At 45.8% G+C, this 25,806-nt stretch overlaps 1 protein-coding gene across 1 annotated transcript in view; it reads left to right on the plus strand.

Moving 5' to 3' along the window:
• Window positions 1-25,806, plus strand: part of bcas3 (BCAS3 microtubule associated cell migration factor) — a 117,793-nt gene that overhangs the window by 47,398 nt on the left and 44,589 nt on the right. Inside the window, exons 15-18 of the mRNA XM_067246481.1 lie at window positions 958-1,258; window positions 13,996-14,146; window positions 19,119-19,163; window positions 25,561-25,685. Coding sequence (XP_067102582.1) covers window positions 958-1,258; window positions 13,996-14,146; window positions 19,119-19,163; window positions 25,561-25,685 — 622 coding nt within the window. The remainder of the gene's footprint in view (window positions 1-957; window positions 1,259-13,995; window positions 14,147-19,118; window positions 19,164-25,560; window positions 25,686-25,806) is intronic.

Here is a 25,806-nt window from a genome sequence, read left to right on the forward strand (position 1 = left end):
ACTATTTCGAGTTACGTTTGAAACCCTCTTTTGACAGCCTTTATTTCGATCGTCAATTCTGAGTTACGGTTATGTTGGGCTCGAGTTAAGATTTTAAGTTAGGGAATTCAAATGAGTTCCACGACCCATCATAACTTTACCTATGCAGTAACACGGTTTCCAAGCATTTTGACACCACTTGTGAGTCAAGAAACCATAATGTCAGTTGTTCATTGACAAAAAACAGTCCATAATAACCCATGCTTTATGTTGTAACTGAGCCCTCTCCCTGCAGTTCTACCTGTGAGGGCAGCTGTCACATTGGCTCCTTCTGTCCTCCCCCTACTCCTAACCGCCCCCTCCCCCCTAACACACATACACACAGACACACACCATCCATTTGACAACTTAACTAGTATATTTCAGATGACTTCATTGAATCCTACAAACATACTACAAATACAAGAACACACTCTAGCATACCTTACTTTATCCTCTAGACCCGCTCACACAGTTGCCGTGGAGGTTGGAGGACCCCTCCAACCTCCTGGGTTTTTTCCAGGCATCCTGTGGCCCTCCAAGTGTGCCCCACCACGGATGACTCAATGTGAAATCCCTTTGTTGCTTCTTTTTTGCATCTTCCAGGGATTTAGTAAGTTGCATGTGTGTGGACATCTCTAGCTGACCTTTGATACTCTTCACCTCCCACCTTGGTTGTGTTTGGGGTTGTTGAACTCCAAGGCCTCCTAATCCCAGACAAAACAAATAGACAACACCACAAAAGCGTGTCGCTGTGTACCCTTTTTCCCGCTACTGAGATTAACAATCACTGTTCCAGGAATGAGTCAGGCCTTCTTCAGCCTGTCGACAGCAGCGTTCCTGGCTGCTCGCATTCAAAGCTTGGTTGCCCGTTTGAGGCTAAATGTGAAGCTAAATGTCATCTTTATTTTTTGTTTCCTGCTCTCCCTCCCCTCCCAGGTCCAGGACATGTGCTTCAGTCAGGACAGCCGTTGGGTAGTGATCAGCACGCTGCGCGGCACCTCTCACGTCTTCCCCATCAACCCCTACGGCGGGGCGCCCTGCGCCCGCACACACATGTCGCCGCGGGTGGTCAACCGCATGTCGCGCTTCCAGAAGAGCGCCGGCCTGGAGGAGATGGAGCAGGAGCTGAGCAGCAAGCAGGCGGGGGCGGGAGGAGGACTAGGCGGAGGCGGGGTCGGGGGCCGCTGCAGCCCCATCCCCGGGCTCTCCAGCAGCCCCTCGGGGTCCCCGCTACACGGTGAGAACCACACACACATACACACACACACACACTGCAGAAACATTTGTAATATTCACTCCCACCACCCTCTTTTACCGTCCACACCTCCCCCTTCACCCATACGGCCTAGCAGCCACAGCTTCAGTTCCCTTACAGGGTGACACAGTTCAGTCACCCAAGTAGACCTTGTGCCTGGGGACAGCGGCCTGGCTGTCACAGCCTTGGACCATGTTTGTCAAACACCACCCTTGGCTGCCAAAGAGATGTGTGTCCTAGTCACCTGGCCTGGCTGGTACCACACACACACGCACACACACACACCCATGCATCAGCACGTAGACCCACATTTACACAAACACATCCACCTACGCATTGGCAAACTCACTCAGCGTTAAGTGTGTACATGGACTCTCAGATTGAGTGTGTGTGTGTTCTTGTGTGTTTTTGCGACGTGTCTCTGTTTGTGTACTGTGTGTGTGTGTGTTGAGTCTATGACTTCAGATAAGAGTTCAGACAGCCACCAGTGTCAGGGGTGAGTCGGCTCATGTACCGTAACCTCTGAGTTAGTCTAAGAGAACCCCCCCTCACCCCTTACTGTCATATCCCCCCACACTCATCCATCTCCCCCTGTCCCCTTCTCTCTGGCTCTGCTGCCACGGCGCCTTCACTTCCCCCTCCCTCCCCTTCCTGCCCTTCAGTGTCTCACCAGGCCGAGACCCCTTCCCCTGGCCCTTCTCACCCTCACCCTCTGTTTGTGTGGCCTTTCCCCCCTCCTCCCTGCTCACTGTTTATTAATGACTACTGTTCGGTCCCCGAGCACTGGATCAGCCATGCAGTCAGACCCAGAGGCTGACATCAGGCCCCGGGAATGCTCTGTGCTACTCCCTGGAAGGGGAGAAGGAGCCGAGGAGGGAAAGAGAGAAATATGGAAACAAAATGACAGGGAGCTCGAGAAAGTGGTGGAGCTAGAAAGGCAGACAGAGGGAATCAGAGACAGTGAGAGAGAGAGAGAGAGAGAGAGAGTGCGGCTCTGGTAGCATTAGCGATGAAAGTCCCGGTCAGAAGGGGCTAGCTCGTAAATCACACTTTCTTTTCAAAGGAGGGCTTTAGGGCCACCTGTCAACAATTAGTCTGTGTGTGTGTGTTTATGAATGTGTGTATGTGTGTGTGTGCAGAATCAGGGTAGGCCGCAGGGAAACTGACAGTGAACTTATTAGAGTTAAAAATTAAAGTGAGGATTTTAGGGTGAGTTTAAATGTTTTTAATACTTGAATATTTCTGGAATATCCATTGGCTTTGGCTATTTCTTACATTTATCCATTTAGCAGATGCTTTTAATCCAAAGCGATTTTTTGAGTATTTGATAGTTTAAAGTTGTCAATTTGGGGGTCTATCTTTAGGGAATTAGAAAGTAGGTGTTTTAATTATGGTGCTGCAGTCATGGGATGGGGAAACTCATTGTGTTTTCTTTTTGCTAAATGGGTTTTAAACCTGCTGTTTTAAGGTTATTATCATTGTCCAAAAGTCAATCTTTAGTTTTAATTCAGACCTTGGTCTAAATTAACAAAACTAGCTAAAACTGCCCAAACCATAAATAATTAATTATTTTGGTTGAAGTCAGGTGGCTCATAATTGTCTCTAGCATCTTTCACACACTCAACATGGTTGTGAAAGCGCACTCTTGTACACATTTGTACTCTCTAAAACACATCCACCTGTTAGTCTTGTCCTGTCAGAAGTCCAGACCTACTGAGCTCCCGCAGTGTTGAATTGAATTGGTTTGTTACTTATTTAGGAATCTCATTTCTGTATGACAGTGTTCAACATCTACCCTATGTAAAGAAATTGTTGACAGGTTTGGTGCCTTGAGAACCGAGGTTTTTCTTGGTGTTAATGTGAGCCATGTGTATTACTGCAAACAATACCTATAGTCAAACAAACAGGAGTGGAAGTTGTTGTTGAGGTTTCTGTGCTACAGCGCTTAACAAATGGCTACAGCTTGACACAACATGTCAGATTTGTGACTTTATTTTGGAATGAGTTGGCACAACAGCATCCTGTTGTCTTCCTTTCACGACACAGTTTCTATAATTGTAGACCCCCCCTCCCCCCCCCCTCAACAAACGATGAAAACAGATCATTTATCCCATTTTTGTGGACTGAACTCAGATTATCACAATTTGCTTTGTGTTTGCTTTCCGCCTGTTTTTGCTAGGAGGGCGTGAATTTTGGCCCGTGAGCGAAGGCCTGTTCTCCTGATGGATTGGGGTGAGGCGTCTCAGGCGCTGCGACGTAGCCACAACAGCTGCCCTGTGATTGTCGCCTATGACAACACGTTGATTTTAGGGAAGGAACTCTGAAAAGTACACATCCTTCAAAAGCTGCCAGTCCAGAGGGTTAAAAATAGAAGCTACAATTGGGACTCTTTTCTCACTCTGTTTAAATATGGAATGTTGCTATTTAGGTTACAGAGTTTCTGGATCAGCGCATTATGATTAGAGTTGATGACCCCAAAATGTAATGTACAGTATTTCCAAACATTCTTTGAGGCATTCATATGTCTTTAAGTACATTGTTCAATATGGGATGTATGACATTCTGATGTCCACCTGCTATGTAGTAGATATTGCAGGACATTGTACGGAACACAAAGGTAGCCTGAGGATGTGTTGGTAAATCACAGACAGAGTAAAGGATTTCAGCTGCAAACTGCTGACTCCCTGTACTGTAAAGGACTTGACTCAACTGGCAGAAACTGGACTGGACTCGACAGGACTGGACTGGGTAGCCATCTGGACTGGTATGGACTGGACTGGTCAAATCTCTGCTCTCACTGTCTGATGCTATTCTGTCCAAAATGTGTCTAGACTGCTAGATCTACATTACTGTTGTTGCTCTTTCAGCATAATCCTCTAGTAGGAGGACAGGAGAAAGATGATAGAAGAAAGGATGGGGAAGGAAAAAGAAGTGATTGAGGAGAGAAAAAGAAGATCAAAGCATTTTGCTTGTGTGTGTGTGTGTGTGTGTGCGTGTGACCTTGTTTTCCTATGTGTGTGTGTATGAAACAGCTTGTTCTTGTGTCCAAGTGGGGTCATACATTCAACCCAGCAACATCAACACAGCCATTCGTCAGTGAACAGATTTCTCTACTCAGCATACAAAAGCTTTGGTGGTCGGTACACAGCCATCTGGATTCTGGCGCATGTTCACAGGCCGGGGTTGAGGGGGGGAAAAACAAGGTGTGACGGGAAACTGTTAATTCTCTGTTGATAAAGAGATACTTCCTCTGTACCATTAGAGCCAACAAGACGCTTGTTTGGGTTTTCGACCTCTTTTAATCCCCCCCACACACCCTTTTCTGTCCGTCACCGTCTTGTGGCCGAGGGTTTTACCATGACCTCATAACAGCACGGCAGCGAGGCGTGACACGTGTTTACGACCTGACCTCTCGACCCCTGGGCTTGTCCGAGCCGCTCCTAAAATTAGCGCTTTTTAAAGGCTCACTTATTTTGTGTGCTGTGACGTAAGTAGATGTAGAGTTCTGATTGGGTGTCTTTGAACATAGAGTAAGCATCACTGATCAATCCCCATACAGGTCAATCAGATCAACATACAACATACATCAAAAAGGACTAACTAAACTAAATCCATAGAATTTAGTTAGCTCATTAAATAGTTTAGGTTAGAACCTTATCCAAACCTACAGTATATCCCACTACCTATCAAAAACTGTAGTTTTATTTCAGTTGTGTCATTTGTTATCTAGGGGATTAATAGTACTTTTGCTCTCTGTTGAGGCCATGTGGCATTAGCCTTTGGAAATGCTCCCGTTGGATCCAGTGAGACGTCTGTCCCATCGACTGTGCCAGAGAGAGGCTGGCTGTGGGACTGTGGGACTTCCAGGAGGGGCATGGTTGTGCTAAAACAGGGACAGATCTCATGTTGTGGAGCAGTGCCACACATGTCCTCGTTGTCTCTCCTCTCAGATGGCCTCCATGTTCTTGAAACGCATACAGACTCAATACATACCTGGACATACTCTGGTGAGACTGAGTGATTGAGACTGGTGACGGTACACTTGCAAACATCCACACCCACACACACACGTGACCCTGAGCCGTGTTCAGATGTTTGACACTAAATCTGGTTCATGGATATACCGATGGCAATATTGTAAATTGATTTTTTTGGTCTTCTGCCATTTGTGCTGTCGTCTTCTTGTCCCTCTTGGCAGATTTGTTTGTGGTTTACTGGAAAGCAGAAAGCAAATCCAGCTAGACCCTGGGTGGGATCTTAATTAGATTTATATTAATTGAAAGCAGATGAATAAATACAAAGTGTTGTACTCCTCATCATGCTACAGTGTAAATCTTGTCATACTTGTCTTGTTGTATTAAGTGGTTTAACAACGTTTCCTATAGAAAACCTCCACATGCTCCAGATCTCAGAGTCAGCCTCTGTGTGGCGCTGTGTTCCCAGTATTTCTCTTGGCTGCAAGCAAGCCTCGGTTCCCGAGTGCCAGTCAAGCCCTATTCCGCTCCATTGAGGGAGAGAGGAAAAGACTTGTAAAGCTTGACTTCTGCTACAAAGTTTTGCCTCGATACAAATCTAACATAACAGAGAGCGGGGCTGGGAGGGCTCGGTAATTTCTCCTGCCCTTTTTATGAATGGACCAAAAAGACTCGGATCCTGCTTCACTAGTATTTTTAAGAGGCTGTATTTATGTTTTAAAATGGTGCTTTGGATTTGACCCCAAGCTAATATTTTAGGACCAGCACTGTTGCATTTACTCAGGTGTTCTCTTGGAAATACACATGAATAAAAACATTACATTATGGAACTAAGATGTTCTTTGTCATGATGTTTTGTTGCCACAAATTAAAAAAATAATTGTTGTGTATTTGAAAAAACAGAGCAAACAGAGCAAGCTAATATAATAAAAATGTTAACTAATGGAAGATTATTTATTATTTTGAGATGTTCCTGTACACACAATTGATGAGTTGAGGCAACATGAACAAAATCAAGATTATTTAGAGAAGTGCAGGAAATTAAATATTGTATTTCAATTGATTAAATTGGTACTTTCAGTATTTTGGCATAATCAGGTTTTTTATTGAAGCCTGTGGAATTTTTTCGATCTCTTTTTTCACTTTAGCCACCGTATGACTGCATGTGTGGCAGACTGAGCAGTATTTTATTTTTTCTTCGTGGTAGTCAGATTATTGCCTCCTTTTGAGTCAATAAGGAAGTTGGAGAAAAACCACACAGCAAAAGAACCAGCAGTTTACTCTAAGAATTAGCCTTCCCTGTACTTGTTGGGTTTTTCAGCAAACCCTCATGCACATTTGTAAGGGGGAATATGAATCTGTGGCAGTGGTAGACTGTCAACCCACATTTGTGTAACATTCTTATTAGTTGCTTAATATTTTGCCAGAACCACTAAACGCCTTGTTACTGGCAGTTTACAAAGTCAGTCATGGTTATTGAAATGTACAAATTTGAATATGGCAATAAAACAGAAAAACGTTTTCATCTTAAAAACTCCAACCTTCCAGTAGTACATTCACCTTGACTGGTGTGGAACTCAAAGGAAAAAGCCCATGCTACTACATGTCATCATCACGTTGTGCCTTCATTGTTTGCAAGTTATTGTCTTGCTCTTTGTATTCGTAAGTGTACAAATAGTACAGTAAATGCACATCATTTAGGCCATTATATTCAACACCTTTTGTGTTTCATACCAGCTCTGGTGCATACATATAAGCTGCAATTCTTGATTAGTATTTAGTCTTCCTCCTTTTCCTTGGAGCTCATACACTAAGCTGACGTGTCTTTATTGGGCAGCCTTGGGTTTTGCGCAAACATTTCTTTCCCCCCCCCTTTTCCTCCCATGATGAAGAAACACATTTTTGACACTTCTCACGACCCGAGTCCCTGGAGGACCAAGGAGTCACCACACCACCACACACACGCTCATATTCTTTTTATGTTCAATAAAAAAATAAGACATTATTTTGTTACCTGCAGCCACAGTACCTACAGTAGATTATTCATAAAAATTGAGGTTGAGGAGAAGTTTGTACTTTCCTTGTGTGAACTTAACGTGGATGTACAAAGGTACTATATATTTACATGTCCTGCTGAATGTGTATTTATATACTCAGACTGTGGTCAGGGCATTATATTAACACAACATAGATATTTACATGTCGACCTTTGAGGTGGCGTTGATATTTCCAAGTATTTAAATACATTGTCTTTTAGGGATATTTGACGTGTTGTTTATTTTGATTTGGGAGCTTGCTGAATCGAGTCAATGAAGTTTAGATCAAATTGAGCTTGTGGTCGCTACCAGTTCTTTAACCCTTGTGCTGCCTTCGGGTCACATGACCCAAAGGTTCATAACGAACCATCGTTGTGTTTACCCAATTTTACTCAATACAAAAACAAATATATATTTTTTTCTTTTAACCTTTGCAATGTGGGGGGTCTGAGACAGCCCAACGGTTAAAAGAAAATGCTTCACTTTGTTTTTGTATGCGGTAAATTTGTCGCAATACGACGGTGGGTCACAATGACTGATGGGTCAGACTGACCTGAAGATAACACAAGGGTTAAATGTTCCCACTGTTGTAATTGAATGATAATCACAAAAACTATAACCCTATCATCTTTAGATCCTGAATTTTATTTTTTTTAATGCACAAAACCTGGAGCCAGAGAGTCTGTTGTTGAGAAGTGGTGTGTTTGAAACGGGAACGGGGGAACTTTGATGTTTGACAGATTTGCTAGATGTTTCAGACATGTGGCTCTTAACACTGGTAACTGATTAAAGGAAACACTCATAGCCAGTTTCTTAAATAAATAAAACAATTGTGGGTTTCCTACAATGCAAGTAAGGTGTTATTTTATTTCACACAGAACACTATATAACACCTGGAGATTCACTAACTCTCAGTGCCTCTTGTCATTTTAGAGCAATAAAACATGTAATGTAAAAATATCTTATGCGTGGTCACTTCCTCTTTTTCCTCAAGTGTGGTCACATTGTCAGTAGTGATGTACATATGCATTATGGGGATGTGTGTGTGTGAATATGAATGCCTAGTGTGAAGTGTTTTATGCCAGGCGTAAAATATGTTGTTCGAAATGACTGTATGGTTAATTTCAGACCAAATTTACTCTCACTCCTCTTCCTTATGCAACATTCCAAACATACACCCCCCCCCTTCCCCAATGCCTCATAAAAAGAATACATGCATTAACCCCCCCCACCACCACACACACATACACACACACCTCCCCTTCCCTCTCCCAGAGTGTAGTCTTGCTTGCTTCCTTTTCTGTCTAGCTCCGGGGTCATGTTTGTAGCATCAGACACAGACCATGCACTCGTTCGCACTCCTTTCCGGGGGGGGGGGGGGGGGGGGGGGGGGGGGGGGGGGGGGGGGGGGGGGGGGACTCTTCCGTCTATCTGGCGTGGGGGGCGTGGGAGTGGCATCCGGGTAGGGTGGACCGCTCTGTTTACAATCACACAGACAAACACACACACACACACAAGAAGGAATATCTTGTTGTCTCCTGTAAGCAAACACACATACAGTAACCATTTCTAATATTCCTCCCAGACTCCTCAGTCTGTCTCGACACTGTTGCTCAACTCTGGTTTAGTAAAATGACTGGGTCACAGAGAACATTTGAATTTGAAGCCATGTGGAGGAAGTGACATGACGTGAGAGGCAGCTGTGCTAAACGTCCTCAAACACATACATAGTTACTGTATGCTGTTCCAAATTTCCTGTGGAGTACTCTAACTCGTAGTAACTCGGAGCATGCGGTGCCCTTCTCTACTACTTGAATACCTAACGTATACTGTCGTACATACTAACATCTGTAACTGAAGCACTAGCATTCAAGTTTCACTCTACTAGGCCACTTACACTTGAATGTGTACTTACTAAAACACACCCAATTAAAACACTGCTTGGCAGGCTTTGATTGTAAAGGCTCAGATGTTAGCTAGCGGCTATTCAGCCCCAGTGGCCAGTGATGTCAAGAGAATACGAGATGTTTTGTGATGTTGCTGCTGATCCAAAGACAGGGGGAGCAGGGCACCCTGGCACCCACTTAGCTCTTAAGTACATTGACATGATCAGATTACAGGCCCCTTATCAGAGCCACATGCTGAGCAACCCCATTGATCAGCCCTGCAGATATACTGGAGGCTACCTTTCGCTCACTCTCCCTTCCACCGGGCTCCTCTCCGGCGCTCTCCTTCCGCGTCAGACTGTTTCTGTCCCTGTACTCGTTTCTGTCTCTCTCTCTCAATCTCTCTCGCTGTCTCTTTCTCTCTGTTCAGGACTTTATGCCAATCAGTCTCTGTCTGCCATTTTCTTCCTCGCCTGTTTTCCCGTCAAATACACACCCCCCCCCCCCCCCCCCCCCCCCCCCCCCCCCCCCCCCCCACCCCAGGCAGTCGGCCCCCACGGCTGGGAGGTTACTAGCTGCCCACCCTCACAGACCAGAGCCCACCCCTCACAGACCAGAGCCCACCCCTCACAGGCGGCTCAGTCTCACATATGGTTTGTGTATCCGTGTCATCCGACCCACTGAAGATGTGTCGTCCCGTCCACCCCCCAGTCGCCAGCTCACTCTGTCTGATGAGGCGTTGTAAATACTGACGTGCTGTAAACTCTGGGATCTGATTTCAGTGTGGGTATGTTTGAGAATGCACTTGTGTTGTTGGGCCTTGTGCACTTTGTATCGTCGACAGATTGACTCGGCAAAGAAATTAGTGCCGGCTTTTTTGCAAATGCTCACACGGCCAATAACGTTGACTGCAATCTTTGAAAGTATTTCCCAATTCTGGGTCTCTTAAAAAATAAAGACTCCCATTCACTTGTGTTTCGGGAAAAGGGATTGGCCAGCGGCCATTTTCACACAGGCTGGCTTGACCCTGGCTCACTGACTGAAAATAGCAGAGCAGATACTGTAAAACCCAAAAGGGGGAGAAAAGGAGAAGCCTTGACCTGGATTCTGGCGCTACCTGGGAGTCGCTCGGGCTGATGGCTTTTCCACAAATGTCTTCCGATTTCTTAGGAAAACAGTAAATCTTGTGAAGTTTATTTTCTGTGCAGCATCTGTGTTTTATAAGGGTTCCTTTAATTTGTTTTCACTTTGTCCATCGGGAATCCCCGGGCCTTCCTCCTCCGTCCCGCACTTCTAGCAGGCACCTCCCTTTCTCCTCTTTGCTCGTTCTCTCTCTCTCTCTCTCCTCCTTAAAGTGAGTGTTTTAATAATGATAGTTTGGGGAATTGTGGGCCTCTGACTGCCTTGACAAGACAGTGCTCTTTCTCCTTTGCCCAGCAGATTACCTATTGTTTTAATCCTCTCTCCAACACTGTCTCTCTCTCTGTCTCCTCTCTCTCGTTCACCTCACACTCCTCTCATTCCTCCTTTCTCTCCTTCACCTTAATCCCCACGCCCCCCCCCCTTCCCTCTTCCCTCCCGTCTTCCCTCTTCTCTTTACTATAACATGTCTGGGAAACATGGACAAGCAAAAAAAAGACATGGATGAAACCGTATATATCAAAGTATTCCCCTGCTGACCAAAGACTTTGACCCCCCCCCCCCACCCCCCCCCCCCCTCCTCTCTCTCCTCCCGTATGCTGCTCTCTGGCAGCTGCAGCACCGTCTGACCGTCTCAAGGTCTGCTCTAATTCCCCAGCCATCACTCAGCGTTTCACCCTTTAAACCTGTCTCAGCCAGCAGGCCTCTCTTTCCTCCCCGCTTCTCCCACAGAAGGAAGCAGACAGAGCACACAAGCAGGAAAACACTCACACACACATTAATCAAATACCACATGAAAATGTTTGTCAACAGCTGCAAATTCGACATCTCTTACGTTCCCTCCCCCCCCTCCTTCCAGTGGAGCTCGGCGCTTGTATTGAATGCAAATCGGACGACTCGGGAGCGAGAAAAACGCAAGATATCCATGACGGGGACTGGCAATAGACAGAGACAGAAAGAAAAGCGTGAGAGAGAAAGACATGCTGCGAGGAGGAGATGCAAATATTGCTGAGCCAGAGGGAGAGAGGGAAGGAGGGAGGGATGGAGCGAGAGAGCAAAAGTGTGGGTCAGGTGACGGTGTGACCTCTTGGCGAGACCTGAGGCCCTAGACGACGGACCAGGGCCGGATTTGCATTGATGGATCTTCTTTCCATGGGGCTGTCATGTATCAGTGCTCAGACACATCACGCCCTAGTCATTAATCAAATCAGGGCCCGACGCTAGCGAGCTATCTGTCGGCCAGACGCTCCTCTTCTTCTTTCGCTCTCTCTCAATTTTTCCTCCCTCACTTTGTTTGGATTCTCTGTCTTTCTCTCTGCCTCTCTTTCCTTCGCTCTCTCTGTTTCTGGGGCTCTCTCTGTCTGCCTCTCCCGCCAGCTTGCCGGATTTATTTTCCCGCATTCTGTCCGTCTCCCTCCATCCATCAGAATCCCAGACATTTAGATATCTTCTTCTCCGCGCGTGTTCTTTGCCACTTTTCCAGTCATGCCTGTTCTCACTGGCCCACGCTCTGAAGGATGGCACCCCTGCTCCCCGAGTGACAGGCCGGTATGAAGGCCACGTCAACATCCGTCATCGCTCCCGTCCCGGCGTCAACAACACCTGTTCCCGCTCGGTCAACGCCACTCTTGGTAGGAGGGTGGGGGCAGGGGGGGTGGGGTGGGGTGGGGGTGGGGGTGGGGGGCGGTGGTGGTGAGGGGGTTAAACCATGCTCCGTGGACGGAGCAAGTGAAGGTGAAGTGTCCTTTTGGAAAAGGATGCTAAATTCATTAAGATTTTTCTTCCTCCTCTCTCCTTGCGTTTTAGGCCCCTGTTGAAGTACCATTATGGCTTTTCAGGCTGCTTCCTGTTCAAATTCCTTTTCTTTGCTGCCTGCTCCTCTGAACAAAAGGGTGGCTGCACTGGGGGGGTGTAGCTCTTTTGAAATGTGAAGGGCCCTCAAGAGCTGCCCGGGAGACTCTTGTTTGTTGGACAGAGAGAAAGAGAAGGCCAGAGTGGTTTGTGTAACATTCGGTCTCCGAAGGGCCCCCAAGCGGCATTGTGGGTCGGGAGCTGTGAACGCCGGCTCTTCGGCAAGGCACAAAGCGGACGTTTTGGCAGAGCTAATGAAACACTGAGAAACGGGTTAATGATCTAAAACCCCATCTCCATAGTCTCAGCCCCCCGTCCCGACTCTGCCTGCCTTCCGCTTTTATTACGCAAACACGCACACAACACACACCCCAACCACACACCCAATAATCACAACCCAATCTCCTTTTCATAGTACATTTTTGAGGTTTTTCTTTTCTTTCAGACTGTTTATTCCTCCTGATCTCCTTCACGTTCATGCTTAATGGCTGTCTTAATCCAACAAAAAGAAAATGAACAAAGTCTGCACGACAAGGTTGGACATGAAGGTTGTGTTCACATGTTTTTGCACTTGGATTTGTACAAGGATGTAGACAATGAGCATATAGGTAGTAGTGCTTATTGTATTAAAGATGCTTATGGAAAATGCTATTTTACCAATCCTATTTGCCCTAAAGTGTACTGTCTGAGAGTAAATGGCTTGTTTCATGTTATTAAATGGCTAGTTTAATACGTTGCAAAATACATACTGTTTCACTCTTTACCTCAGGTGACCCACAGTGCTCTGTGGTTAACAACTGTCTATTTATCGTATGGGCCGTAAAAATCAAAAATGTTTTTCGTTACCAGACAGATGTTTAAAACAGTGCATGGATCTCAACCTTGCCAACGTTGGGTCTTCACTAATACAGAAAACATGTTTAAGGCCCTGGATTTCATAGTTAAAATGTCTCATAGATTCTATGTATGACTAGTGTTTCCTCTCCGTTATGAGAGAGGTTGAGCATTACCTCTTCTGTTATTCTAGGTCCTTAAAGCTTCTGTAGGTCCTCAAATGGGTAAGCAGAGATGCCTATTAGAATGCATTGTGTTTTTCAAAGCGCAACCCTGTTATGATACAGCCTAGCCTGCATTAACGTCTGCCTCGACATCATTTATATCCGTAGCATAGAGTCTGCATGGGTTCGTTATAGTAGGCATTAGGCCACACAATCTTGGCACTCATTATTTGCGACTGTTAGTTCTCTCTCTCCTCTCCTCCCCTGCTTCTCCCTCTCTCTTTCTCTTTCTCTGATCTCTTCTTTAAGGCCATTAGGCTTCCTAGGAGCCCTTTGACTTGGCTTGATTGTGTTTGGCTCTGACCCTTGGGGGATGTGAGATGAGATGTGTTTGGTATGATCAGGTGTGTGTGTGTGTTTTGGAGTGGGGGTTGACTCTAAAGGTAGTGGAAAGAGGCTGTTGATTGGCCTTGATTAACAGACTGCTGGGCTGTAGTGGGCTTCATAACACAGCATCTTGAGCTAGTTACCTCCAATCAGGCCCACGGCTGGAGGGAAGGTCTCAGACCTTCTGTGTGTTTGTGTGACATGGAGGAGTGTCGGATGGTTATGTTTTGGTTGGGCTTCACTCCCTGACCCAAAAATCTTATGTTTAACAAATGAGAGAGATATGGGTTAGGGCTCCCGAAAGCTTTCACAATCACACTTGAAATAGGCCTAAATGAAAGCGATAGATTTTTTTGAAATGCATGTTTCTAATATGGATATTGGTTTCTCTCTCTTTCTCTATCTCTCTCTCTCTATCTCTTTCTCTATTTCTCTCTATCTTTGCAGTCAAACTTACCAGCCAGGAGTCGTTCAACAACTTCACCAACAACAACATGGGCAACCCTCGGCTCTCCCCTCTCCCCAGCCTCACCATGGTGCTCCCCCTGGCACAGATCAAGCAGCCCATGACCTTGGGCACCATTACCAAGCGTACCGGGTGAGTCTCCTCCTACCCACAACAGTGCCCCAACGTCCACACTGGTGATGTCCCTACTGTGGCATTTAGACCACCTGGACGACGTAGAACTGTGTTTCTTACCCCCTGCTAGTCAGTGTTACCTTCAGTCAAGTTCAAGGTTGTTTATGGGCATATGAACTGGCAACACATGATTACACAGAACAGGGAAGTCTCCTTCAATCACCTGCTGCTTCAAACCAAATCCTAGTTTTTGCCATGATTTGTGTCCCCCCCCCCCCCCCCTGTTCCTTCTTAGCATGGGGCAGACAGTGACATGGCACAGACTTGTTTGTTTGCAGAGGGACACTGGCTCATCAGACTCTCCTATACGAGTATCTGTTTTGAATAATGAGCCGGTCATGAGGCTGTAACGATGAGAGCGAAACATGTGGCACATGGCTGTCTGCGTGGTGAACGTGATGGGGAAAGGAGAGCACCATGCGCCGTGCACATTGTGGTTTGTTGGCGTGTGTTCGAAGGAGCAGACACTCAGTCACCCAACCCCTGATGAACTGACGCACTCGCTCTCCTTCCAGCCGCCTCTTCACACTAATGTTCGTGACGCCCTGAAACCATGTAATTTTAAGGTCCAGTGAGTCACCCTAGCAACGATGAGCTCCTTGCAAAAAACACATTTACATACAGGTGGCATCAGAAATATGGCCAGATTTTAATATTTCGATTTAAATGTCATTTTCCTGTCCGGTTTGAATGGGAAATGCTGTAATTATAACCAAGTTGCTGGGATTTTCCAGTGATAACTGATCTTCTAATAAGGATGATAGTGTCTGGAGACTGTATATTTGCATGCAACATTCAAGCCAAAGTCAAGATCATTAGAGTCACCATTACAGGCTATTTTACATGATGTCGTTTTGCATATTGATCCATTTGTAATTAAAGCCAGCTCTCCAGCAGTGAGGGTTACTGAGCTGACAGGTTTGTACAATACTTCGAAAGACATGTCTTTAAACGCTTGTCCTCACCTTTTCAATGAGTTAAACACAGTAGCTTTGTCTCCGAAAAAGTCTATTTAGAACAGACAAGCACAATCTTGACAGCCACTCTTGTTTACTTTACCCCATCAATTCATTTTTATTGCCCAGGACACGAACTGTACAAACGTGTTGTTTGATGCAAATGTTTGGGATTAATTAATAGAAAATTCTAAGACATGTTCTACTCTCCCTCAAATAGCATTATTGTGCTGTCAGTACATTACTGCCCAAATGTGCTGGAAGAGTTAAGAGCCTGTACAACCATCCTGCTTTGATACAAGTGGAAGGATAAACAAGTCTCCCATGAAACATGGTGTCAGGGTGCCGTGGGGGAAAAGCACAGCTCCATCCTCAGCTGTAGAAAGGTGCTGTAGTGACTGGCAGCTTGCTGACAGGTGAACTGGATTACAGACCGAACGTTCATGATGTGAGACAGGTGGTCAATCTTGATATATCTGCATGGTAAGGATAGATATGTTGTGCAATGCCACCTCCCACCGCTCCAGTGGTTTCCTGTTGAAGACGGGTTCATGGTAAACCCTGATTGTCAACCGGGATTATGGAGGTGGTGGGGGGGATCTGACAATGGTTTGAGCCCGCCCTGGATCTCTGTCCATGTGTCCGCTTCAGGAGAGACTGGCATCAGAGCTAATGCGTCAGGACGTGCAGCTGGGTGGCCGGCTCCTGCCCTGCTCCAGACCCCCTGCATGCACCCAGCTGCACAGGCACCACTCACCCTACACACACACACACACACACACTTTCCACACACACTGCAGGTTGGGCCCCCAGACTGGGGGGTGATATCATACGCCTTTGCGCAGAAGCACACAGGCACCATCTGTCTGTCTGTGCAGCCGGTGGAGTGTGTGTGTGTGTCCCTGCATGTGTGTGAGGGAAGCGTCCAGCATCTGTATTTACACCTGTATGAGCAGATCCCTGTTGGCAGGGCAGCAGAGGAGCACACCAGCTGCTTAACCTACATTCTCTCCTGGGCCGTCTGTCTACACACACACACGCATGCACGCACACACACACCAACACACACACACACAGTCTTAATCCTCTTGAGTTTTTCTCGAGGAAGCCCCCAACACTCCTGTTCCATCCCGGGTGGGGTTTGAAAATATCCTTCCACCTCATTCACACTAGCTCTTGTACTCCTAGCGGATGCAACTTGCCAACAGTGTTGGCTATCTCCACACACTTCTGGCTTCAGGACAAGCAATATGAGACTGACATGGACAAAAAATATCTTTGATGTTGGTTCCGGCGGGATGGATGTAGCCCTGTGATCCACAGCATCCGCTAGATAACCTGCACCAACGAGGGCAAGCCTAGGGAGCGAAGACGCAGAGCTGTAGCCAAGCACTGCTAGTCCTCAAAGTCACTCCCCTGGTAGGGAGTGGTGTTTATGGACGCTAGGGCACTGACAGAAAGGGTGTAGGAGGAAGTGACCTTGAGATGACCTACAGTTTCCTGTCAGCCATCTTTTGCCCAGGCCTGGTCCTGAGTGCCAAATCTTGGCAGTTGGAGAGGAAATGAGGAGGAAATGTGGTCAGTGTAACCTGTCAGAACCGGGTTTTGACTTCATGGATGTCTATGACGTGACTTGGGACCCTGACATGGCTGCTCTGTGTGCTGTGTGTGTGTTGCTAGCTGTCGCTAAAGCTGTGACACACACACTCAGATCCCTCAGACACGTGTCCAAATCCGAAACGACAATAGAAAAGGCATAAAATAAAAGTGAGATAATTGTGACCGGATTTCAACCTCAGTCGAATCCCTGCTGACGGTATCCCCAGGCTTAATGCCAGCCAAGATAGCAAAAGGGAGAGAGATAGAAAGACCTGGCCTGACCCCTTACAGATGGGCCGGCAGATTACTGTAATACTGTGTGTCGGAACCAGCCGCCTGCCAACCCATTGTCTCATAGAGCTCTAATGAGACAAGGACGGAAATGCGCTTTAAGAGCCCTTGGGTTAGCTTGCGCGAATCCCCCCCATCTCCTTGTATGGAAAATGTCATGCGCTAGCTAAACCATTTGCACGAATCATCTACCCTCCCAACCCCCCCCTTTAATGGCCCTGTCGTAGCAGCTATTAGGGCCGACGGGTTAAGAGATGAATGTGTGAACGATTACTAGGCGGGAGTGGGGTCGGTGCCCTTGTACTCCGTTTGCGCTCTCTATCCTCTTCTGCCTGCCCACTCCCGGCTTTGATTCTTAGCACTACTGTGTGGTATCAACGTGGGAGTGTTTAGAGGAAAATATTGAAGAATTGGTTTTAATGCAGATGTTTATTACGTGTTTGCATGCAAACCTTTCTGATGGTTTCAGGATGCAAACCATCATGGGATCTTTGGGTTGTTTTTATCTGATATTTTTCTGAAGGATATGAACCCAAGTTGACCTTTTTATTTAACTTTATTTTAGTGAAGTAATAATTAGAGATTAACAGTAATATCAATTGTTTGTTCTTCGGCGTCTTTAACTGTTTGTCTGTGTGATTTGAGCTTTTTAAAATGTCTCTGTAGACTACCCACACCCGGCAAACTCAGTAAAATGAGGACACATTGTAAACCAGGGCCCTGTTCCTCCTCTCCATCAACACACGCACACTTTATCCATTTGTCTCTCATTGGCATTCATCCATTTACCCAGCTGGACACCAGTGAAGGCCCTGCAGGTTAAGTGCCTCACAGGAGGGTAGAGTACACAAGCTGTGCCCCCACCCCCACCTCCAGAGCCAGTGGAGCCAAGAGGCCAGTGGTAATGCAACAACAATAAGCCCTTATCACGCTGGGCCGTACTCATTGTGTGTAGGATCTTTACAGTCTGAGGGGAATTTTCCAAAGTTCAATATCGGACAACAAGGTCAGGCCTACAGTATACAGTCTGGGGTAGATTTGGCCACCTAGGCTAAGAGGATTTTGTCCTACTCATTACGTTGGTTCTCTTGAGTAACCTTGGTCCTCATATTCTTGTACAGACTCAAACTTGAGATCATTGCCGGGTTTTGAGGGATCCAGACGAATGCGCCAAATAACCGATAAAATAAAGGGGTGGCGTGCAGTGCTTTGATTGGCTTCGGATCCTGTTTTCATGACTGATGGTGAGTTTGGAGGGACAGAGTTCAGTCTCATCTGGCCATTATTGCTGTTGGGAAAAGGCCTATTTACTATAAACTGTTTATGGAGCTCTGTCACTATCTCTGAACACACAGGATAAACACAGGAACACACTCCCACTCCTAATGGTTCGTAAACATCGGGGACACAGAGGCACGGACACACAAAGATACACAGACTAAGTCACTCACTCAAAAAGACAGCGTACTGATAGATTGGCTGTATACACACACTCGTGAAAAAGATGTTACACGCACTTATCCACACCCTCACTTGCTTGTAAACACATCGAAATAGTCACAAGACAATGTATAAATGGAAATAGTCACTCAACCAGTACATGTCACATGCAGGCACACAACATTGTGTCAACAATAAACCCATTGTCTTTGGCACCTCATGTAAAAAAAAACAACAACAAAAAATATACAACAATTCTGTGTTTCCTTCTCCCTACATTTTTGAATTTCTGGAGAGTATACTGGTATTTTTTGTTGAGTATTCACATTTCTGTCTCATGTAACCAAGCACCTCCTTTGGACCAAAAATAATGAATACATTGATGGCTGCTAAAGAGAAAGGAATGCAGATACAATGCATCTGCCAAATCACACTGTACAGAATTGTTTCTCGGGTATAATCGTTGAGTCTTCCCCTAGGTGTCACTGCCATTCAAACACGGACACGTACCTGACCTTTTCTCTGTCGACGCGGTTTTAAAAGTGTGATTTGAAAACTGGTTGCTGCGGAGGACTGCTTTAATAATGGTTTTTCCATCTTATGTCTGTGTATTTTCCCCCCTTCCTCACCCCCCACCCATGAAGACCCTACCTCTTTGGGGCAGGATGTTTTGCCATTAAAACTCCATGGTGAGTTTCCTCCTCAAACTACCCAGCATGCTTTTCTGTATCCAGGCTACGACATTCATACCTTTTTTCATTTGTCTGCGAGTACTTTTTTCTAAACACAGTTTTTGGTCAGTGTGTTCTGTCATCCCAGAGGAAAAGCCCATGGAGTTAACTCCTTTCTTTCTTTCTTTCTTTCTTTCTTTCTTTCTTTCTTTCTTTCTTTCTTTCTGTTTCAGTGTTGATTCTTCTTCTTCTCATTGTTTAGCCTGATGCTTCTCTTTCATTTGATACATGAGGGTTTAAACAGCCCGTGAGGATTCTTAAAAATACAGTCATGTCATTTACAATCCTGTGCAGTTTTTCTTTGAGATAAGAAAAGTAATATATCAGCTGTGTGTTAGAGAACCGCTTCTTTCACATGAAGATTCAGTGTAAAACAATTTTGTAGGTAGGATCAAGGAGGATATGGTTGATGTTGGTGGAAAGTGTTTGAGAGCTTCAGAATAGCCCAAACTATTCCTGTTTTGCTGCTTTGTTTCCTCAGTGTGCCCCCAGTCCCCCTAATCCTCTCTCCTCTCTCTCTTTCTCTTCTCTATCTCCTCTCTCTCTCTCTCTCTCTCTCTCTCTCTCTCTCTCTCTTTCTGTCTCTCTCTCTGTCTCTCTGTCTCGCTCTCTGCGCATAACTGGCATGCATTATATTTACCTAAGAATAACGCCTTTTTGTCAAGCTCATGTTGTTCCAATTTAGTTTTTACTGCCTCTTCCTCATCGAACAATCGGATGTGTGCATGCATGCAGTGGAGTCAGATTTGCACACAGCCTTGCCATTGTGAGAAGTGTCTTATGTGGCTATGGCAAGCTGGATTCTTTACTCTTTATTACCCAATGACATTAGTTAGTGGTTAATGTTATAATGAGTTATTTGCCTTTTTCTGGGAAAACTTGATGAGCACATTCATGTTTAAGTGTGGATATCCTGGAGGAGATCATTGTTGTCAACATGAAAACACGACTGTTGATTTATGGGTGAAATATTCTTTGTGGGTTCAAGCTTTGTTAAACTGAGAAGGCCATTAGATACAGGAACTGGGCATTCAAAAACCAAAAAATGAACAGTAATACATCCTAACAGCAACAATATGTTAGAATATTGTAATACGGTTTTACCCAGTTCCACGGCTAGTATTACTCAACATGTACGTTGCACAGCAATACATCCCAGAATAGGGGTTTATGGGTTTATGAGTGTCACAAAAAGTTAGTCAGTTGACCGTGTCTGGAGTGGACCGCCTTGGACACACTGTTTTTTCGAAGCAGTGCGATGCTCAACTGCGGCCCTCTCCCAGTGCTCACAGGGGCTGAAGCAGAGTCTCTTGTCAACGCCATCTCGTGAAATCAGATGCTTACAAGCTTTTAAAAGAAGCCCCTTTATGACAGAGTCACTTATGGACAGATGATTGAGTGGCTCAGCTCAGTGAACTTTTTCCCTCCCCGACTCGCTCCTCTTGAGTTCCTCCCTGTCGACTCGATTCACTTTAGAAAATGAATAGCATGTGGTGCCTTCCCCGAGTCTTGGGTTTCCTCTTTTGTTGTGGGCAGTCACTCATACTTTTTAATTGAAGCTTTTTTTTTTCGCTCACCCCCCCCCCCCCCCTCCCTTTCTTCCTAGCAGTCTTTAGGCCCTTAGTGATTTCAGAGAGTATGCTTTTCAAAGGTACATCATTAGCATTGGAAATCATGGCCCCCACAATAAGTGCTTTGCTGCTTGAAGTCGAGCTAGTTAAAGCTGCATCATCTTTGTAATGGTATATGCCCCCGGAACGAAAGCCATGACAGTTAATTTGTCAATTTTTGTGATTCTTTTTTTTCCCTTTCCCCCCCTCCTTTATACTAATAAATGTGTTTTGAAATGCAGCGGAATGGATACATTTGAGGCAAGCACAAGAGAAACAAAAGCTCTTTATTTCCCCTCACATCCTGACATGTACAGGACCATGTCTACTTGAATAACTGTTCTCTGTGAACCCTAATGTTCCTGTTCTCTGCATCCTTTTAGAACAGCGCGGGACGGAAGAGTGTGGCCAGACCACTGTCGTCCAATTACATGAGCTCACACCAAGCTAGCTGTTAAATATAGCCTCTGCTGCTCCACATGGAACCTCCATCTAAGGCTACACTGGGTGTGTCCGAACCTGGGATCATTAGCTAATAAAATCTTTTTCTTAGTGGTAGCGTGATGAGGTGGAACATGAAAAATTAAGAGGTAAAAGTTCCCAATTTCTGTTTGATGCTGCGACTACATTGTTTACCAAAGAAGTCAAGTCCCAAATGGCCGTCATTAGTGCCGTCTGTTAGCTTCCAGCCCCAAGGCCGCCCCTGTTTTGGAAGGGCTGCTGTAAAATAATAAATGTGACGTTGAAGGATGTGTCCTCCACATGGCTGCGCAAAGTCCTCCTCTCTCTCTCTCTCTCTCTCTCTCTCTCTCTCTCTCTCTCTCTCTCTCTCTCTCTCTCTCTCTCTCTCTCTCTCTCTCTCTCTCTCTCTCTCTCTTTCTCGCTCTGTCTGTCTGTCTCTCTGTCTGTCTCTTTCTCTCTTTCCTTTTGCTCTCTCTCTCTCTCTCTCTCTCTCTCTCTCTCTGTGTCTGTCTCTCTCTTTCCTTTCTCTCTCTCTGATCAGCCGTCTTGATGCAGGCTCCTGCCTCCTCCCTGATATATATTAACCATATGGCCCGGCTTGCTCCGCGCCGCGCCACGCTCCCACCCTCCATCCCCCTTCCCTGCTCAGAGTACGCTGGGATCCCACTTCTCTTTGCTGCTAGACGCTCTGACTAAAGTGAGCCTGATCGTATTTGTTTACTGCAAGAGCCCTGAAAATAAATGGACGCCGCCACTGCTGGACTCAACCCCACCCACCACACCAGATACCTCTCCCCCCCCCCCCTCCCGATGGCGCCTCATGTTTGGCCCCGGCGCTGTAATGCAAAGGGACTTTGATGGTGGACGTTGCAGATTGAATTATGCCCTTGAGGAAAAGCTATTAGCTCAGTCAAGAGTCCTCATTTGTTAAATTAAAAGTGGAAATGACATGCGCGTAGTCTTTTCAGTGAATTAAAGTTGCACAGAAACCTCTCTACCCCTTGTAAGAGGCAATAGTACAAAAGGGAAATCCAGTGGGAGAAGAGACAAGAAAAAAAAAGAAGAGATTTGGCTTCTGTTTAGTGACATCCATCTCCCCTCTCTCTCATCCTACTCGGTATATTTATGTTTCATAATTTATTGATATTGGGTTACATTTTTCGTAAGTTACTGTCCGTTGCCAATTCTTCCCCCCCCCCCCAACTCACTGAAAGCTCCTCTCCTCCATATGGTGTCCAGAATTAGGGCCTTGTCTGCTGCAGTCTTGCCTCAGTCGCAGGGGCAGAAAGCCTCAACACTTTCAGTCCACTTCAAGTGAGACTGAGAGGAAAAGAATGATTTAAAACGCAGATGAATAAACTTCTGCGGTCATTGTGCTCAGAAGAAGGAGAGCTCCGAGCTGGGATCAGACTCCTGTTGGCAGACAGCAATAACCCAGGCCCCTTCAGCTATTTCCAGGCCAAGCTGATCAGCCCAGAGACCACAGTCAGGGAAGTCCATTAAAGGATCTTGTCACACACTATGGTGTGTGTGGTGTGCACACAAGTGTGTGTGTGTAATGGTGTTAGTTTGAACTTGTGTGTACTATATACAGTATTAGTAACAAGGCCAGACCTATTGCAGACCTATACATGCCTTTCCCGATTGGCCAAATCTCCAGAAGAGACGTTTACATTCAAATTTGTCATTGGACCTTCACTACTGTTATATGAAAACATGTCCTTTTTAAACATTGTTATTCCTAGATTTATTATTCGAGCCCAGACTCTGTCCAAAGACAACACAGGGTAGCAGTGGGATAAAATATCTTCCGTTCCACCGCACACATTGCCGTGTGGCAAATTCGTCAGCCGGAGATTTTACCCCACGAAGAACCGACGTCAGCTTGCTCTGGAACAGGATTTGTGTTTCCTGGGTTATTGAAACCGGCTTGACCACACGGCTTTGAGGATTTCACATGTTTTCTAGCAACGGAGAGAGAACACCGGGAGACTTAGAAGGATCAAACACCTCACCAAAGAATACCCCAGACTTTGTGGCACTCCCCCTCGGCCCAAATGAGAATATGGTTCCATCTCCCCCTCAGTCCTCCCCCCCCAACAGCCACAGACTCTCTGAAGGGCAGTGAAGTGGGGGTACACGATGTCTTGTGGCTCCCAGTTACCACAGTCCCCCGATCCCCGACCATTCACCACCTTTAAACTAGATCTTTTTTTTTCTTTGGCTTTTTTACATTATTTGACTTTTCTATCTTCACCACATCAGTAATACCCCGAAGAATGGATGTTATATTTGGGACACGAGAGATACAGACAGGAAGGAGCTGGAGAGAAATGAACGAATGAAAGGAAAGAAAAGGAGTGAGAAGGGCAGTCATCCTCCGCGCCGCCTGACCTCTGGATATCCTCTGTGTTTGTCTAGAAGTGTATCTCCTGGAGACGCTGACAGACAAACAGACCCGAGGAAGAAAGGGAGGAGGGAAGGAGTGGGAGAAAGAAGCGCCCTGGCGTTAGCCAAGGCAATATCCTGACCATTGCCTATCTCTCACTCCATCTCCTTCCACAGGCACAGCTTACTGTAGATATTTGGTCATTCAGTCCCCCCTTCCCTTCACCCCTACCCCACATCCAACACTAATAAATACACGTCCCAGACCTTGTCTAGGGCCTTTCTTTTCCCCTACCTCATCCCTTGTTCGCATAGTGTCAGCTAAACAAAGATATCAACATCTTCCTGCGTCCTGGGAGTAATTTACGAGCTGCTGACAGTTTGAAGGGAAGCGAAGGAGTGAGAGTTCATGCCGGCACCAGGTCATTCAACACCTATTAGTGTGTCAGGCAGGGGCTGCTAGGCACAGTTCAACTACTGGACAGTCCACAGAGCCACTCGGTACGAGAGAGAAGCTGTAGAGAACACCAATGTAATGAATAGACTTTATATAATAATATATAATTTCTTTCTTTTTGTATGATTCGTTTTTTCATGTCCTCACATCATCGATGTCTGTTTCTTTCTCCATTTGTCTGCTTATGAATGAGAGGTCTTTCCTGTGTGTAAATGCATGCACACGTGCTCAAGGGCTCGCGCGAGTGCGTGCAGCCCTATATATTTGGGAGGTTTCCCTGGGTCAAGGTTAACCACCCCTTTGGGACCGTGTGGAACTACCTCACTCCGACCCTGTGTGCTGGCTGAGCGCTTGGGCCTGCGTTTTACTGTCCAGGTCGGTTACGATGCCGGACAATAATACCAGATTTGAGCTACCGTTTTCTGATCAGTTCCATATGGGAGCCCGCTATCACAGCAGAGCGCCATTTCTGCGTTCACTTTCATTCAAACGGTCCTGACATGCTGAATAATCCAATAACTACCAATAAATTCTCTCCAACGGCTAACTCAAAGTGAGGCTGGAGGAAAGCAGCTGGAGGGCTAGCAGTCAAGGCACATGTTTGAGCAAGTGATAATCATTATGTCACCCTCATTCACTGAAATTTGTATCGGTTTAATTTGGTGTGTTTTGTGTTCTTGGTTTGTCTTTTCATACTTATTACATGTATGCACACAGGCACACGCAGACACTCACGAAAATAATACACACTCACTTAATACAGCACAGTACATAAAATCCCAGCCCGTCGTGGTTTGTGTGTATGAGAAAAGGAAGGATGTAATCAACTCGGGGCATGTGCTAGACAGGCTTTCCAATGCCACATCGACATCCTCTTCAACTGAACTCCAGGCCTGTGTGACTGTGATCACGGATGATGATCACTTACACATATGCACACAGGCCACGTAATCTCTTTCAGATTTCTACATGGTAAAGGATGATGAAGGTTATAAAGTGTATTGCTCCTAATTAAATCGGAGACATTTTCAGAGGATTAAAGTTCGTAGCTGTCTGTTTTTGGTTATCAGCTGAATATTACACATAAATCATGGGTCTAAACCATAAATAGGGAGATTAGAGTTTTCATTATGCATATATTTTTTGGGGTTGTCAAGTTGTATTTGTTTTTAAATATATCGATATATTTTTTTCCGCTTCTGTTGCTAATTTGCATGAGATGTAATTGTGTGAACGTTTGCCCGGTTTTTGTTCACAGATGTCGTGGTGTTCATTTTGAAAAAGTTGGGTCCAAATAATTGTCTTGTGAAATACATCCTCAACTCAGCCAACTCTCAGCCACAGCTTGTTCTTATTCAACAAGCCGCCCTCTGGTCTATCTTCTCTAGGCTTTTATACTCAGCCACTCTCTTCCCCTCTTTTCTGTTTCTCTTTAAAGCAAAGCCAAGCCTCCACCTCAGATCTCTCCTAGCAAGTCCAGCGGAGGGGAGTTCTGTGTAGCCGCTATATTCGCCTCCTCTCGCTCCTGGTTCATCACCAACCCCAACATGAAAAGGGAGAAAGGTGTGTGTGTGTGTTTGTGTGTTTGGGGTCGTAACAGTGTGTTTACCCCATCTCAGGCCCCCTGCGTAGACGCAACCCAAAGGTCACTACAAAACAGCCGAGCTCTCAACCAGTCAAAACA

This window comes from Osmerus mordax, chromosome 11, assembly GCF_038355195.1.
Source record: "Osmerus mordax isolate fOsmMor3 chromosome 11, fOsmMor3.pri, whole genome shotgun sequence".
Classification (NCBI taxonomy): domain Eukaryota; kingdom Metazoa; phylum Chordata; class Actinopteri; order Osmeriformes; family Osmeridae; genus Osmerus; species Osmerus mordax.